General features: G+C 40.9%; 1 protein-coding gene and 1 pseudogene across 2 annotated transcripts in view; one reads left to right on the forward strand and one right to left on the reverse strand.

Moving 5' to 3' along the window:
• Ankrd13c (ankyrin repeat domain 13C) overlaps window positions 1–14,583 on the reverse strand; it is a 46,919-nt gene extending 32,336 nt beyond the window's left edge. The window contains exons 1-2 of one of the 2 annotated variants that reach the window (XM_032897109.1): window positions 13,555–14,583; window positions 1,831–1,872 (exon numbers count right to left, since the gene is read on the reverse strand). In XM_032897109.1, the coding sequence (XP_032753000.1) occupies window positions 1,831–1,872; window positions 13,555–13,981 (469 nt within the window). In that variant the 5' untranslated portion in view covers window positions 13,982–14,583. The remainder of the gene's footprint in view (window positions 1–1,830; window positions 1,873–13,554) is intronic. The other variant, XM_032897111.1, reaches the window with a different exon arrangement.
• Window positions 5,814–6,115, forward strand: LOC116896128 (annotated as a pseudogene).
• Window positions 14,584–15,596: the final 1,013 nt, after the last annotated feature.

A 15,596-nucleotide genomic window follows, 5' to 3' on the forward strand; every position in this document is an offset into this window, starting at 1 on the left:
GATGTCAAGGTAGATGAGTGCCAGGCAGGCTTGATCTACCATAGTGAAGCCAGCCAGGGCTACATAGTGAGTACACACTGGCAAACCACATGTTCATCATAGGTCCTAATAATGCACGGTCTCATGCACAGTGCTAGAGGACTATATGGTTATCAAAGAGAAACACTACAGCAAGAAGACAGGAGCAACAGAAATGGTCAGTCACGACCAAACTAAGAAACAGAATGACCAGCTGGAACACATGTAAGGGAGAACTTTTTTTCTAGAAAAATGTTATTTCTGTCAACAAGTAATAAAACTGGAGAAGTATACTGTGGAGGAAAGATCTCAGTGGACATCCACACAGCGTCAAAGTGTCACTCCAAGACTACTAACTAATAGAGCAGAATGTCTACAGCTGCCACAGTTGTAGCCCATCACCAGCAAGTGAAAGAACTTAGAAACTGACCGTGAAAAGCATGCCAGGCAGCTTTCACTCTGGTGAACCAAAGCTGTGGTTTTGTGCTACAAGGAAGGCATGAAGATGAAAAGGCTAACCTCTGGATTATAAATATGGAATTAATATTTTTATATTACTATCAGAAAAAAGAAAAGAGAGGTTTTTTGTTCATCTTTCACACCTGAATTCTGACTAAGTCTGTTTGTTTACACTAATAACATTAGCAAAGAAGCTTTTTCAAATATGTATTTTAGTTTTTTGGTTTTTTTTTCCTTCTGGAGCTGAGGACCGAACCCAGGGCCTTGCGCTCTACCACTGAGCTAAATCCCCAACCCCCAAATATGTATTTTGTTATTCATGTGCATGTACATATGTGCACATCTGTGTTTTTATTCCTGAAGAGACCAGAAGAATGTCAGATCCCTTGGAGCCAGTTACGAACTTTTAATTTAAAATGCTTAATCTAAAAATATTTTTAAGGGACTAGAGATATGGCTCAATGGTTAGGAACACTTTCTGATGTTTTAAAGAACCCCAGTTCAATCCTCAGCCACCTCTAACACCACCTCTAAGGAATCTGACATCCTTCTGGCCTCCAACGTGCTAGGCGCACACTAATACAGAGATATACATGCAATTAAAACACATAAAATATATATATATACATATATACATATTTTTAAAGGGGTATAACAACACTGTTTGCAGGGCCTGAATCATCTATTCAAGTCTTTCCCAAGATTCTTTCCACTAGGTGCTTGTCTCTTAAAAAACTCATGAAGTGGGAACCTCAAATACCTGTGGATCCAACTCACCACAGTACTATGCTTACCCCAACTTCAAAGTTACAGCACATACTAGTACTGCAAGGTTCTAGGGTAATCTGCCAATTTTAATTCAATTTTTCTCAGACTTTACCTGGAAACACATTTTCTTATGGCTACTTATCAATATTCCCTGAAACCAATGGTTTATGAAGTTTTTTTTTTATTTACTCATTTTATGTGTGTTTTGCCTGCATGTATGTCAGTGTACCATATTTATGCTTGGCACCTACAGAAGTCAGAAATGGGCTTGGGATTCCCTGGAAATAATATTTATAAACAGTTGTGAACCACTAGATGAGTAACAGGAAATTGAACCAAGTGCTCTTAACTACTGAGCCATTTCTCTAGCCCCTGGTTAAGTGATTTTCAGTGACAAAACTGAGGTTGACAAGATGACCCACTGGGTAAAGGCTCTTGCTACCAAGTGTGATAACCTGACTTTAATCTCTAGAACCCATATGGCAGGAGAACCAACATGGCATGAAGCCACATGCATATACACAAATATGATTTTTTTTTAGTGACAACTGTGAGTGAAGTTAAACATTAAAAGTATTTACTAACCTTTATTTCCTAACATCACAGCAAGATGTAAAGGAGTGTTTCCTAAAATTGAAAACAAAATTAAATTAGAAGCTATAACAACATAAGAAATTTTATCTAAATGTGGTTTCAGCTCCTTCAGGATTTTTATTGACAATTTTAAGCAGAAATAACACTTCTGTTTTCTGTGACAAATTCAAAAGGGGGCAAAAAGCACAACCCAGAGTACCTCCCCTGACCTGCCCCAAAGCAACCAGCAGAACATTCACTCTCTGAGATATTCCCAAAGACTTCAGATTCCTTCTGCTGCTCATCACACCAGTCTTTGTTCTTTTAGTAAATAATTCGCATATCTACTCATGTGGGGACAGAAAACAGTAAGAATCAGTCTTAATCCTTAAGCAGTTCAGAGTTCTTTCAACTGTATGAGACAACTGTTAAACACAAAGATATCAAGAATCTCTTTAGGGAGCTGCAGAGATGGGTCAGCAGTTAAGAGCACTGGTTGCTCTTCCATAGGACCCAAGTTCAGTTCCTAGCACCTGCATGGTGACTCACTACCAGTGGTAACTCCTGTTCTAGGGGATCTAAGGCCCTCTTTTGGTCTGTGTGGGAACTGCATACATGTGGTACACATGCAAACATGCAGGCAAATGCTCATATACATAAAATAAAAATACACAGAAATGAAAACGCAAAGCTAAAAATAAAGGAACCTAATTTCAATTAAAAAAAGTAATTTGAATATGACCACTATCCTGTAGGAAAATGTTACTATGTTTAGGGTAAGCTGGTGAGATGTTTTCAGCTCCTCTCACAATTCTGTACACAACCATTTCTCAGTATCCAAGAGTCAGTGCCACAACTGCCTACTGTGGACAACCTCCTAAAACATGATCAGCATCTGCTATGATCCACACATGGCTTTTGCATGCCTTACACCTGGAGATTATAGACCCAAAGACCATAAAGACCACGCATGGTAGCTATGCTAACTGTTTGGAGAAGTGACAAGAAGGAAAAATTCTACCAGCAACCAGAGAAGGATCTGTAGGTTCTCTGGACTATTCTTCCAACTTTTCTATGAGTATGAAATATTTCAGAAGTAAAGTTAAAGATTCATTTTTAAAAAAAATTTCAAAAAAGAAAAAATGTCTTTTGGGATGGCTCAGTGCTTGCTACATGAAAACCTGAATTTGAATCCCAAGGCAGATATGTTGGAAAGAGAAAACTGAATCCTGCAAATTGTCCTTTGACCATACATGCATACATTGAAATAAATGTTTTGTTTTTTTTTTTTTTCTTTAAATCTCTCTTCAGTGCTTTTCCCTAAAATACAAAAGATATTTCTACCTTTGGGATCACATCTAACATTAGATCAACATGAGTTCCTTATAGATGTGGTAAGGCATGCCTGTAGTCACAGCAACAGTGAAGCAGAGACAAGAGGATTATAAATTCAAGGCCAGTGTGAACTTCATGCAACTCAAAAGAGAAAAAACAAAAACTTTTCCTTTATATCTTTAAATAGTTCTCTAATCCAGTTGCTCTTTTCATTTTCAAATAAAATATATATACTATACTGTCTTTATATTATTTTTTCAACTTACTACAATTCTATATTACTTTTATTACAGTTTATAGATCACTCAATTTTCTATAGTATCAAGATACTGGTAAGTAAATTTACTTTACTTGAGCTATATTTAAATTTTTCTGTTTCTTTTTATACTGATTCATTTTCTTCAGTTTTAAAGATGTAATCCTTATAAATGGATTAATGAAAAAAATCAAGCAATTATTACCAAATCTCTCTTCTGTTTCTCCCAGGATTATTAACATCTTCTGTGAGAATGACCTTTTCTCTTGTAACAACCCAAATGCAGGATGCTCACCCATCCTGCAATATCACCCATCCTGCAATAAAGAATTCAGGTCTCCTAAGAGAAAGGAAAGCAGCGCCCTCTATCTCTTCTCTATGGGTTCAAGGAAAGAGCATCCTAAACCCCTCTAAACACTAACTGTAGTTGATAATCAGAGAGAGCACTTTCCTGTGAGATTCTCTTCAACAGAGAATTCAAGGAACTGGAAAAGTGAGGTTTGTTAAACAAAGTGAAAGATAAAATAGTATAAAATAACCCTGAAAATTGAGACACCAATTAAAGAAATTAAGGACCAAATACAAAAAAAGCACTAAACTTACAGGCCAGTTTAAATGTAGTAAGAACAAAGCATTAGTTAGTCAAACACTTGCCCTTTGCCCAACCCCACCCCCAACCCCCAGACAGGGTCTCTGTAGCCCTAGCTGTCCTTGAACTCAGACATCCACCTGCTTCTGCCTCAGAGCACTGGGATTAATTAAAGGTGTTGTACCACCATGCCTGGCAAACCAGACACATTTTTAGGTTTCCAGAGTGAATGAGGTAGCACCACCTTGCAGGCAGGGGCCTTTAACAGAACAAAAACAGTAAAGAGGAAGCCCCTTGAATGTGGGAATTCCCCTGTGCTCTGCTTCCTGGTCCTCCAAGATGTGAGATAACAGCAGTGCACACTTCTGTTTACCATGGCTGTAAGCATCCCCAGCATGGACACAAAGCCTGTCTCCCTCAGGGAGATGTTTATTAGGTATTTGATCACATACACCACCAATACAACTCAAGTTGGTAAAGTCAAAGCTATCTCCATGAAAATACTCAGTAATTCTCCTCATGAATTGAAAGCTGGTGTTAAAAATTTTATGAGAATATCAAGGAACCCAGAACATCATCAACTCAGAGTTGGCAAATGGCAAAGTTTTCCTGGAACCTAGCCTCAAGCTCATGTCTTCTGAATGGCTGCTCTGCGAACAGCCAATAGGACTGGTAATTTAGTGCCCTGAACCAGGTGTTTCAGACCTGATCTAAACAGCTGCCTGCATTTGGCTTCCAGGACAGAGCACTTTCTATTGACCACTCAACCTTCTAGAAGCAATCACATAACAACACTGTTGTTTAAATGCCCTCTCATAGTCAACTTAATTCTGGCATTACTGTATTTTACAATGTCAGGTTCATTTAAAAAAACAAAACAAAACAAAACAAAACTAAACTAAAACGGCATATAATCAAGCAACCTCACTCTGGAATATAGTGGTTCTCATCCCATGGGTTAAGACGCTGGAGGCTGAATGACCCTTTCACAGCGGTTGCATATCAGATATTTATATTATGATTCCTAACAGCAGCAAAATAAGTTATTAAGAGGCAACAGAAATTATTTTATTTGGGCCACCACAACATGACGAACTGTATGAAAGGGTTGTGTAACATTACCATTCTGTCAGAGATGCCAGCACAAATGTACAAATGAAGATACAGAGTCAACCAAGTGTACACAGAAGTAGATGGACTTTTAAAATGAGCACACAAAGGAATATCACTCACCACAAAAGCTTTAGTCTCTTCTCTGGCAACATGGATAGAAATGGAAGACATATTAAAGGAAGGGAGATAAGCTGGGAATACCAAGACAAATACTGCTGTTGTGAAGGTAAAAATGTCAGTTACAAAGCACAGAAAGACAAACCCTGGTGTCTTTCATCTGTAGAGACTACAGGAGTAAACCAGTAGACACTGAGTGCAGAATGGACAATGGCACCGAACACAACTGAGGTGTTTCTGGCACAATAAAGCAATGACAGCCTACAGCTACGATATAGGGTAATGGAGGTTAGAGTCTGAGGGTTCCCAAGACACAGAAAATGAAAATATCTAAGAAAATAGAAATGCTAATTATGCTGATTTGGTCATTAAACAATGAACACATTACCCCATAGTTATGTGGAAATATTGTATCAATGAAAAAAATGCTGCTTCTATCAAAATTAGAACTTCAGAAAATGAAGTGCATTATCCAAACTAATGACAAGAGCAGCTTACAACATTTTAATTAAATATATAAGTTTCTGATAAACTTCCATTGCTGCTCTATCCTCTTTCTTTCTGAGCTATAGCACTCCTGCAAACATGGTGAACGTTCCTAAGACCCACTGGACATTCTGAAAGAAATGTGGAAAGCAACAACCCCACAAGGTGACACAGTACAAGAAGGGCAAGGATTCTTTGTATGCCCAGGGAAAGTGGCCTTATGACAGGAAACAGAGTGGCTACGGTGGGCAAACTAAGCCCATTTTCTGCAAAAAGGCTAAAACTACAAAGAAGATTGTGCTGAGACTGGAGTGTATTGAGTCCAACTGCAGATCAAGAGATGCAAGCATTTTGAACTGGAAGGTGACAAGAAGAGAAAGGGCCAAGTGATTCAGTTCTAAGCCGATTTTGTTATAAAGACAATAAAATCTTGACCTTTCAGTGTGTGTGTGTGTGTGTGTGTGTGTGTGTGTGTGTGTGTGTGTGTGTGTGTGTGTGTGTGTGTGTTTGCAAAGGACCAAACTAAGGACTTCACTCTATTGAGTCCAGTACTCTATCTACCTCTCTGCTACACTCCGAACCTGAGACATGATTATAGAATACATATTATCCTAACTGGAATATCAGTATCTGGAAAAGTTTATGGCCATACAAGTACTGATACATTTCAATAGATAGCATCAAAAGCTGAATGTGATCAGAGAAATAGTTTTAAGAATTATGAATCTGGTAAACAAAATGACAGAATAAGTTTTCAAAATTCTAACTTGCCTTTTGTTTAGTTAGTTGATATTTGTCTCTTGAGATTTGTTCTCTGTGTAGCCCTGACTATATCTCAATCTGTAAACCACGCTGGTCTTAACTCATAGAGACAGTGGAATAAAAGCATGGGCCACCACAGCTAAGCTAAGCCTTATCCTTTTAATTGATAGCAAACCTTATTCTTTTCTTTTCTTTCTCTCTCTCTCTCTCTCTCTCTCTCTGTCTTTTTTTTTTTTTTCTTTCCCGGAGCTGGGGACCGAACCCAGGGCCTTGCGTTTGCTAGGCAAGCGCTCTACCACTAAGCTAAATCGCCAACCCCCAAACCTTATTCTTTTAATTGGCAGGAAATACAGTTTCGTGCCATATGGGATCAAACTCAGCCCATTTACTTTCCAGAAAAAAAAAAATCTGCCAAATACCTAATTTGTCTATAAGCTGCATGCTCTCCCCCAAGAAAAAAATGTTGTTTTGTGGAGAAAGGGTATATAGTTCGCCTGTAGCCACCTTCAGAAATGTTTTTTCCATACTATTCTCAGCATACAGAGGAGTGTTGTATATAGCACCTACATGGCTTCAAGAACACCCCAGAGGCAAGCGTTCAGTAAGGTTTCTGTGCTCAGTGCACAGTCCAGCACAAAGAAGGCAAGCACTGACTTGTGTTATGAGACAATTTTGACCTATACACCTTAATTACAAAGCAAAGCAAAATATTACACATACCAGACCCGGTACAGTTCCAAGTTCTCCTGTTACATCTAAGCCCCATCCAGACAAGGAGGAAGAAATTCCCTCTCAGAAATGCTACTACTGTAGTAAATTTACAGAACAGAACGCCCTACATCCACTCCATCTCTCACTTCCAGTAACAGCCATTGACTCTAACACTGTTCCACGATACTATCTGCAGATATCTGCTGACTACAACAGTAGGGTGAGCGAGCTCTGCAACCAGTCAGACCTCTGCTGAAAACCTCCTGACAGGACGGCATTCCATGGTACTACATAAAGAAGCCCTCAGAGTCTACAGCACACTTATGGCAAGGCTGCCTGCCTCTCAAGTCTCTAAGCTCCAGCCACATTTACTTTTCCTGCCCACTTCATCACAGTGTTCTCCCAGTCCATAATGACAGTAACTTTGCATTTACTGTTTTTTGCTTGAGATGCTGTTCTAGACTCTGTTCTACTTGTTCTACATAACACTCTCATTAGTGCCCACCACTCACTCAATATGACTCATTAATAGTCATAACATACATTGATTCAATTCACTGGTTGTCTACTCTCTGGCTCTTCAACTAGCATTTAGCACCACAAGAACAGGAATTATGCTAATCTGTTCACCTCTGCATCTACAGCATCAAAAACACTACCACATATTAGAAGTCCATTGAATAAATCAATCAACTAAGTAAAGGAAAAAAAATACTGGAAACTATTAAGAACAAAGAGAGCAGTCTCAAATCTCTCAAAAATATTTTCACTCTAGAACAAGACTGATTCCTTTGAACTGTCCTTGAAAACCAACCAAAAGATACACATAAAGACATTGCCAAAACTCTTGTCAAGAAATCTTGCCCTCTATTATACTGACAGACAGTATTACTACACCATCAAGTTAAATCCTCAAAAATCTACCTAAACCTCAAGAATAAAGAAGTTCTTGCAACCCACAAAACTGACACCAGCCAACAGAATCAAAGGCAGAAATCACCAAATCTTCCAAATACACCAGCAACTTTTTACGGCTATGAAAGACTGGTATGAGCACTTCACACATTCAGCAATCTCACCACTGTCTGGTACCTCAAAGCTTCTAACAGTCAGGAAGATCTGATTAACTTGGGAATGTTTAACTTGGGGAAAAAACAAAACTACATGTCTACCAAGCAAGAATTACAATCTATTTGTACCATTTTTAATTCTGAAGTACTGAATAGCAAAATCACTAAAGTTCATTATAAACACAAACTGTCCAAACTACTAAGGGCAAATGTGACTCAAATAAACCTTGACACTTAATGTAAAGGCTATACTCCATCCTTTTTTTTTTTTTTTTTTTTTTATTTACATGTGTATGTGTGTTTCTATGCATGTAGGCATATGCACCCACAGAAGCCAAAAAAGGATGTCAGGTCCCTTATACTCATTGCAGGCAGCTATGAGCTGACAACATGAATGCTGGGAAACAAACTTCAGTCCTCTGTAAGAGTATCAAGTGCTCTTAACCACTAAGGCATCTCTTTGGTGCCTCAATCTTTAATTTCACATTAAAGGAGAAAACAATTTATTTGCCTGGGCAGTGATACCTCACACTTTTAATCCCAATACTGGGGAAGCAGAAGCAGACAGATCTCTGTGTGTTTGAGGCTACCCTGACCCACAGAGCTAGTTCTAGGACAGCCAAGGCTAAACAGAGAAATCCTGTCTTGAAAAAAAAAAAGGAAGATCTAATAAAGGTATAGTAATTTTGTAATTTTGTGTAATTTTAATGTGGTATAACTTCTCTCCTGTTCTCCAAAAACTGCTATTAAATAATCCACAAAATAGAATCATTCGGAACACTTGAACATAAGATGGAGATATTCTGTCATATGTAACTTCTGTTTATAAGTCCAGTCAGTATACAGTCCTTCTAAACATAATTAGAGGCTGTAGTCAACCAACATTTTATCAAGGGAAAAGCAATATATAGCAAAAAATTTACTAAAGATCAGTCCAAACTGAAGAAGCTAATGAACAATAAACGAAGGTAGTGACCAGTCTAGAAGACAACAGGCTTTCCACATAAAACAAAGAGAAAAGACTACAGCAAAATAATACATTAACTACAGAGCCTGTGTTTGAAAACTGCAAACTGGTTTTGGGAAGCAGAGGCAGGAAAATCTCAAACTTTAGGATAAAGCCCAGACTATACAATAAGACCTGTCTCAAAAATTGGATGGATGGGTGACAGGAAGACAGATAACTGCAAGAAGGGATAAGGCCGGGTAACAGTAGACCACTTGCTCTTCTAAAACACAATATTAAAAATAATTGTGGGCTAGAGAGATGGCTTAGTGGTTAAGAGCACTTGCTGTTCTTCCAGAAAACACAAGTTTGGTTCCCAACACCTACACCAGGCTACTCACAACCAACTGTTAATTCAAGCTCTAGGAGAAATGATACCTCTGGCTTCTACAGGTATCTGCACTCACATGTACATACCCACATATAGACAGGACAAACACTCTTGGACACGTAACTAAAAGTAATAAAAACTGGCCAGGTATAGTGGACAGTCAAGGCTACATAGTGCTGGCCTATCTCCAATAAATAAATAAATGAATAAAAATCTTTTTCTTAACCTTTAGGCTTTTTAAAAAATATATTTGGTTTTTAATTGTCATTTATGAGCATGTGTGTTATGTTTACTGTATTCGATCAGGTACCTGAAGTCTACATGGAACCCGTGGCAATACAAGCTACAAGGAGCTGTAAGTAGCCAAATATAGGTATTGGAAATTGCACTGGGTCCTCTGAAAGAGCAGCAAATCCTCTGAACCCTGGTACCACTTCCCAAGCCCTATTTTGGTCTTGGACTGTGAAGCTGTGCAAGGCCACCCAAGCCACTGCAGTTCCAGAAACAATCAGAGCAGGGTGCCATCCTTACCAGGAAGATGAACAGACTAGGATTCCATGGACAGAAAGTCACTATAGGGTTTTATCTACTGATTTAAAATACTAAGTATTTACTACATTTTACAAACCATCTGTGGTGTGGTAGTTTGAATACGCTTTGCCCTTAGGGAGTGGTACTGTTAAAGATGTGGCCTTATTGGAGGAAATGTGTCACTGTGGGAGTGGGCTTCAGCTCCTCCTGCACCTTACCTGTCAGGAAGCTGTCCTGCTCCCACCTTGATGATAATGAACCTCTGAACCAGCCCCAAAGAAATGTTCTCTTTTATAAAAGATGCCTTGGATATGGTGTCTCTTCACAGCAATGGCAACCCTAAGACACCATCTGAAACATTTCACAGAGCATATCATATGGGTACAGAAGAAAGCACTGACTGGAAAATGGGGGCAGAGGACAGCTTCTGCAAAGATTCTAAAGGCCATGGTGTGGATGAATGACCTAGTGCACTCATTTGTGCCATTCCACAAAGAAATCTAAAAACATGCAGAAGTTCTATAGAAACTGAAAGCTACCTAGTGACAAATCTTTCTACAAGGCTCCTAATAGCTGAGAAAAATAACCAGGGGCTACAAACTTCTTTCTATTAGAAATACTAAGTGGAAAACATTCACAAAAGTACTCTACTGCAAAGCAAAGCAAAAAAACAAAACAAAACAAATATTAGAACTGACTTTCCTGCAACACAGTGGCCATATCCCCACCAGCAGGAATTCACGAAGAGGTTGATATGAGATTAGGGATTCTAGGAACTACTTCTATTTCTTTTTTCTCTCATTTTCTCCTCCCCACTCCCCCCCCCCTTTTGTCTGTCTGTCTGCTTTCTGAGACAGGGTTTTTCTGTGCAGTCCTGTCCATCCTGGAACTAAATCTGTACACTAAGCTGGTCTCCAACTCGGAGATCCTCCTGCCTCTGCCTATAAGAATGCTAGAATTAAAGGCATGGGTCACCACTTCCCAGTCATTATTTCTAATTCTAGCCTCATTTGCATATTTCATATGAAATGTTCAGCAAAGTTCTGAACCCCTCTGGGCTCTTTTTGATAGAAACTCTGTAAGAGCCTTTTAAGAAAATCATTTGACAACATCCATTTAAAAAGTAAAAGTACAGGGTTGGATTCAACTGGTAAAATGTCTGCTAGACAACCTTGAGGACCTGAGTTTGAGTCCTTGATATGAAAGTTGGGTATGGGGCTGGAGAGATGGCTCAGCAGTTGAGTGCACTAGCAGCATTAACTAAATTTCCATGTGACCCAGGTTCAGTACCCAGCATCCACATGGCAGCCCACACTTGTCTGAAATTCCACAATCTGACATCCTCACACAAACACCAATGCACATTAAAAAAAAAAAAATCAGTTTTTTAAAAAGTTGGATATGGTGGCACATGCTTGAAATCCCAGAATTTATTGTGGAAATAAAGAAAGGCACATAAAATAAAAATAAGTCTAAAGGAAAAATTTTAATAGCTGGGGCAGGGGTGGGGCTGGGGAGCATCTAAAGTAAAAGTTACACTTCAGTAATGGAACAGGATACAGACAAGACAGCTCTGTAGGTATTGACACTCCCAAGCCAGACAACCTGAGTCCAATCCCAGGACCTACTCAATGAAGGAGAGACTTAATTCAAGTTGTCCTTGGATCTCTACATACAGGTATACAGAAATATATTTGGTTAAAAAAATTACTGATCTTAGAGTTTAATGGGGGACATTATGAAACTACAGCAGAGCACAGCAGTGCCTCTTCCCTGAGTGTGCAAGGAAGAGGAATGGTTGCACTTTTTACAGGCAGGAGCCCACAGCTGCTTTGATCATAAGTGATATAAAGGCAGTTACATGAAATACAAATATTTCATTCATACAGTGAATTTCGGTGGGTAAAGGACAGCAGTCTAAAAATATATAGAATTCTAATTACTCTGAAAAGAATTTAGCTTTTAAAAAAATGCTAAATATGGGACTAGAAGCCCAATGATCAGCAATTCCAACATTTCAGTAGTCCACTCATCTCTTCTCTAAAAGAGCATTAACTTAATGTTTTGACCATTTTCAAAGCGACTTTCAGGCATGTAACTAAGTTTTAATGGCAAAGACAAAACATAGCTACTACTAGACCATGTCTAAGTAATACCCTACTAACCAGTACACTAGGACTACAACTCAACTTTTTAAGTCAGGATCTAATTCTCAGTAGCAGTCAAATGTGCTTGTTACAACAGCAAAATAAAATAAAATAAAAGTAGAAATGAGAACTTGGAGACAGCCTCTGAGTGTTTTTGTATTTATGATAAACGATAGATGGTGGAATTATGACTATAGATAGTATTACAATTCAGAAGATGAAGACAGAAAACTGAACTGAAACAATTATTCATTTTTTTATATTCTATTTTTGTTCTACTTTCAGATAAGAAACCTACAAACCAATGACATTCAGGAAGCTTATTTTCACAGGCGGTATTGCATTAATGTGCAAAATCATTTTGTGCACTAATATACAATACCATCTTGACCAGTTTACCTAACGTATAACTGTCAGGTTAAAAACAGCTGCCAACAATATTTGCTAACTATTTTCAACTTAAAATGGCTTGTTAATAAAACGTTGAAAAATAGTTTCAACAGTTATGATTACACAAGGCCTTAGATTCAATCCCAGAACCATTAAAAAAAGGGGGGGGAGGTAGGGAATAAATCTTAAAAAAAAAAAAAAAAAAAAGCTTGTTGTAGAGGGAAAAATCAGCTGACAAGATATGGCCAAAAGCAGATACTGATACCGTTCATTACCAAGTATACCATGCTTTCTCAAACATGTCACTAAGACTTTAGAATGAAAACTATAATACTGTCTTTAGTCTGGGTCAAGACGAAACATTTTTCCTAGTGTGGAAAATTGAGACAGTCCCTTCAATTGCTTTGGGAAATTAAATGCAGACACTATTTCTGTGTGGCTTTCAAACACCAGTGTTTACAGTGTTACAGTGAGGACAGTAACAGATAAAACTCACAGCTAGCTGCACTAGGGTTCTGTACCTGGCTGATGAAGACGGGCAATGCACATGGTCAAAGTTAGAGCTCCAAGGAGGAAGGATGGAAAAGGAAACGTCCCCTAAAGCCAAGACCTGTCTGGAGATGAGATTGCCTGACGTTTTGGCGCACGAAAAGGCGGCCGCAGAGACAAGGCAACTTGTCCCGAGATGCTCAGGTGGACAGGAAAAAAACATCCTTTCTGCACCTGTAAGACTCAAAACTCCTGACCCCTGACACGGGGCACCTGAAAGACTGGGAGTGTTTTCTGCCAGAGGAAAATACGGTACGCGAGCAGGAGCCAGGAACCCAAGGCCGACGGTCACCCCCCCTCAACCCCCAGTGGACAGAAATCGGGCAAAGCCAGAGAAGCTCACCGTGATTATCTTTCTGTCCGATATTGTGCGTGCGGATAAGCGAGGACAGTCTCCTCACGTCCCCCTTAAAGACGCACTCGTGCACCGGGTAGAGCGAGGGGCAGCTGCCTCCGTCAGCCACCACAACCGGGTTACTGCCCAGGCAGGCCGGAGCCGGGCAGGTGGCAGTCACTGCGTTGTGCTGCGGCGGGGCCGGAACGCCGGGGCCGGGCGCAGCGGGCGCCTTCAGCTGCAGCCGGTGGTGGTGGCTGAAGATCTTATGGCAGGCCTTGCCGCCCTTGCCGCTGCCGCCCGCTCCGCTTCTGCCCCCGGTGAAGGCGCCGCCGAGCGCGGCCGTCGCCTCCTCCTCGCAGGGCTCCAGCACGTCCCCGTCCTCTTTGCTGGGCTTGTGGTCCCTCCGCAGGGAGCGGATCTTCTCCCCGGTCATCGCCGCCGCGGCGCGCGGGACAGGGTCCGGGAGGCTCACCGCGGGCCGAGCCGGCGCGGCGGCGACGCCGGGCGATTAGAGCGGCGGCCGCGAGCCTCGCACGCAGCATGAACTCCCGGGGCGACGGCGGGTCCGCGACACGCGCATCTCCTGGAGGCGGCGGCCCTCGTCTCAGACGAGGAAAGCCGCAGCTCAAGAGCCCGCGACCACACGACGCGGGGCGCCGCCGCCGCCTCCTCAATCGGAAAGACCCGGCGCAGCCATCTTCCCTTGGCTCCTCTCGCGAGAGCTCCGAAGGAAACGCCGTGGAGTATTAGCTGGCCTCTCCTGCGCTCGCGTCTGTGTCCGGCCAGCGCCCGCGCTCCCCTCGCACAGAGTTCCACGCTGGGGCGGGCCCTGCGGTTGGAGACCCAAGGCTCAGAACTCTGACCTGGTGCTCTGGGCCTTTGCAAAGAAGGAGGTCAACAACAGTTACAAACTCTAGCTTAAAGGCTGAAACCCTGTTTGTGAACTTCCCTCAGAGCGACGTTGGAAGACACCACCGGATGTCGGATGTGACGTCACTGACCTGCGCTGAACAATCTTTCAGTAAACACTCGCTAAGAATCTGCTTGGTTCCCTAACCTGTGCTTGCCCTGACTGGCAAGGCTGTAGGGGAGGGAAGACAGCCAGGTAACACAGGAAAAGAGTTACATTTAGTGTTGAAGGATCTGAAAGGTGATCTTAGAGGAATTTAGGGCCTGACTTTGGAATTTAAGACTGTTCATTACACCATGAGAGGAGGGTTTTCAAACAGTTGTTACTTGAGTGTATTTGGGACAAACGTCAGAGTTAAAGTATGTGGAGGATGCTTACTTGAGGAAGTGGAATAAATGTTTTAAATAAGTGGGCAGTAATCCAGGTGAGAGATGATGAAAGCATGCGCCGGGATGCAGTGAGTCCGGAAACAGCTTAAGACTCTTTAAAAATGAGTTCAAATTTAGCATATTGAGTTGAAGGTTCTTGGTGTTTGTCCACAGGGAGTTAGTTATACATTTCGTGAATTTGGACATAAATTCTTAGGAAGTAGAAAACGGAGCTTAGATCAGACTTGGAATTAATTACACAGTAACCCAGAAGTGACTGGATGCTCCCAAAATACAGAACGTATAGAATGAATAGTCGAGATAATGAGTGGGAATCAAAGCACTGTGTGTGTGTGTGTGTGTGTGTGTGTGTGTGTGTGTGTGTGTGTGTGTGTGTGTTGAAACTGTGAACACTTAGAAGCCTAAACTGAACATCGTGGCTCACATCAATAAATTCCAGCACTCCAGCAACTGAGGCAGGGCAGAAGGATCACACAGATTCTAAGTTAACCTGATCTACAGAGTGAATGCTGCCCCCAAATTAGTAGATGGGCCAAGAGATGATTGGCCACCAAGCGTTCAATCCCTGGGACTCACATGGTGAAAGATGAGAACCCACTCCAACAAACTGGTGCATACCCACATGCCAAAAAAAAAAAAAAGTCTAAAAATTAATAAATAGTAGTAGGTTGGCAGGCAGAGTCATGTACCTAATTACTGGCTACTGCCTCTTGATAGATGTAAAAACTAAATGTTCTTCTAGTGAAATC

This window comes from Rattus rattus, chromosome 3 (assembly GCF_011064425.1).
Source record: "Rattus rattus isolate New Zealand chromosome 3, Rrattus_CSIRO_v1, whole genome shotgun sequence".
In the NCBI taxonomy this organism is placed as follows: Eukaryota; Metazoa; Chordata; class Mammalia; order Rodentia; family Muridae; genus Rattus; species Rattus rattus.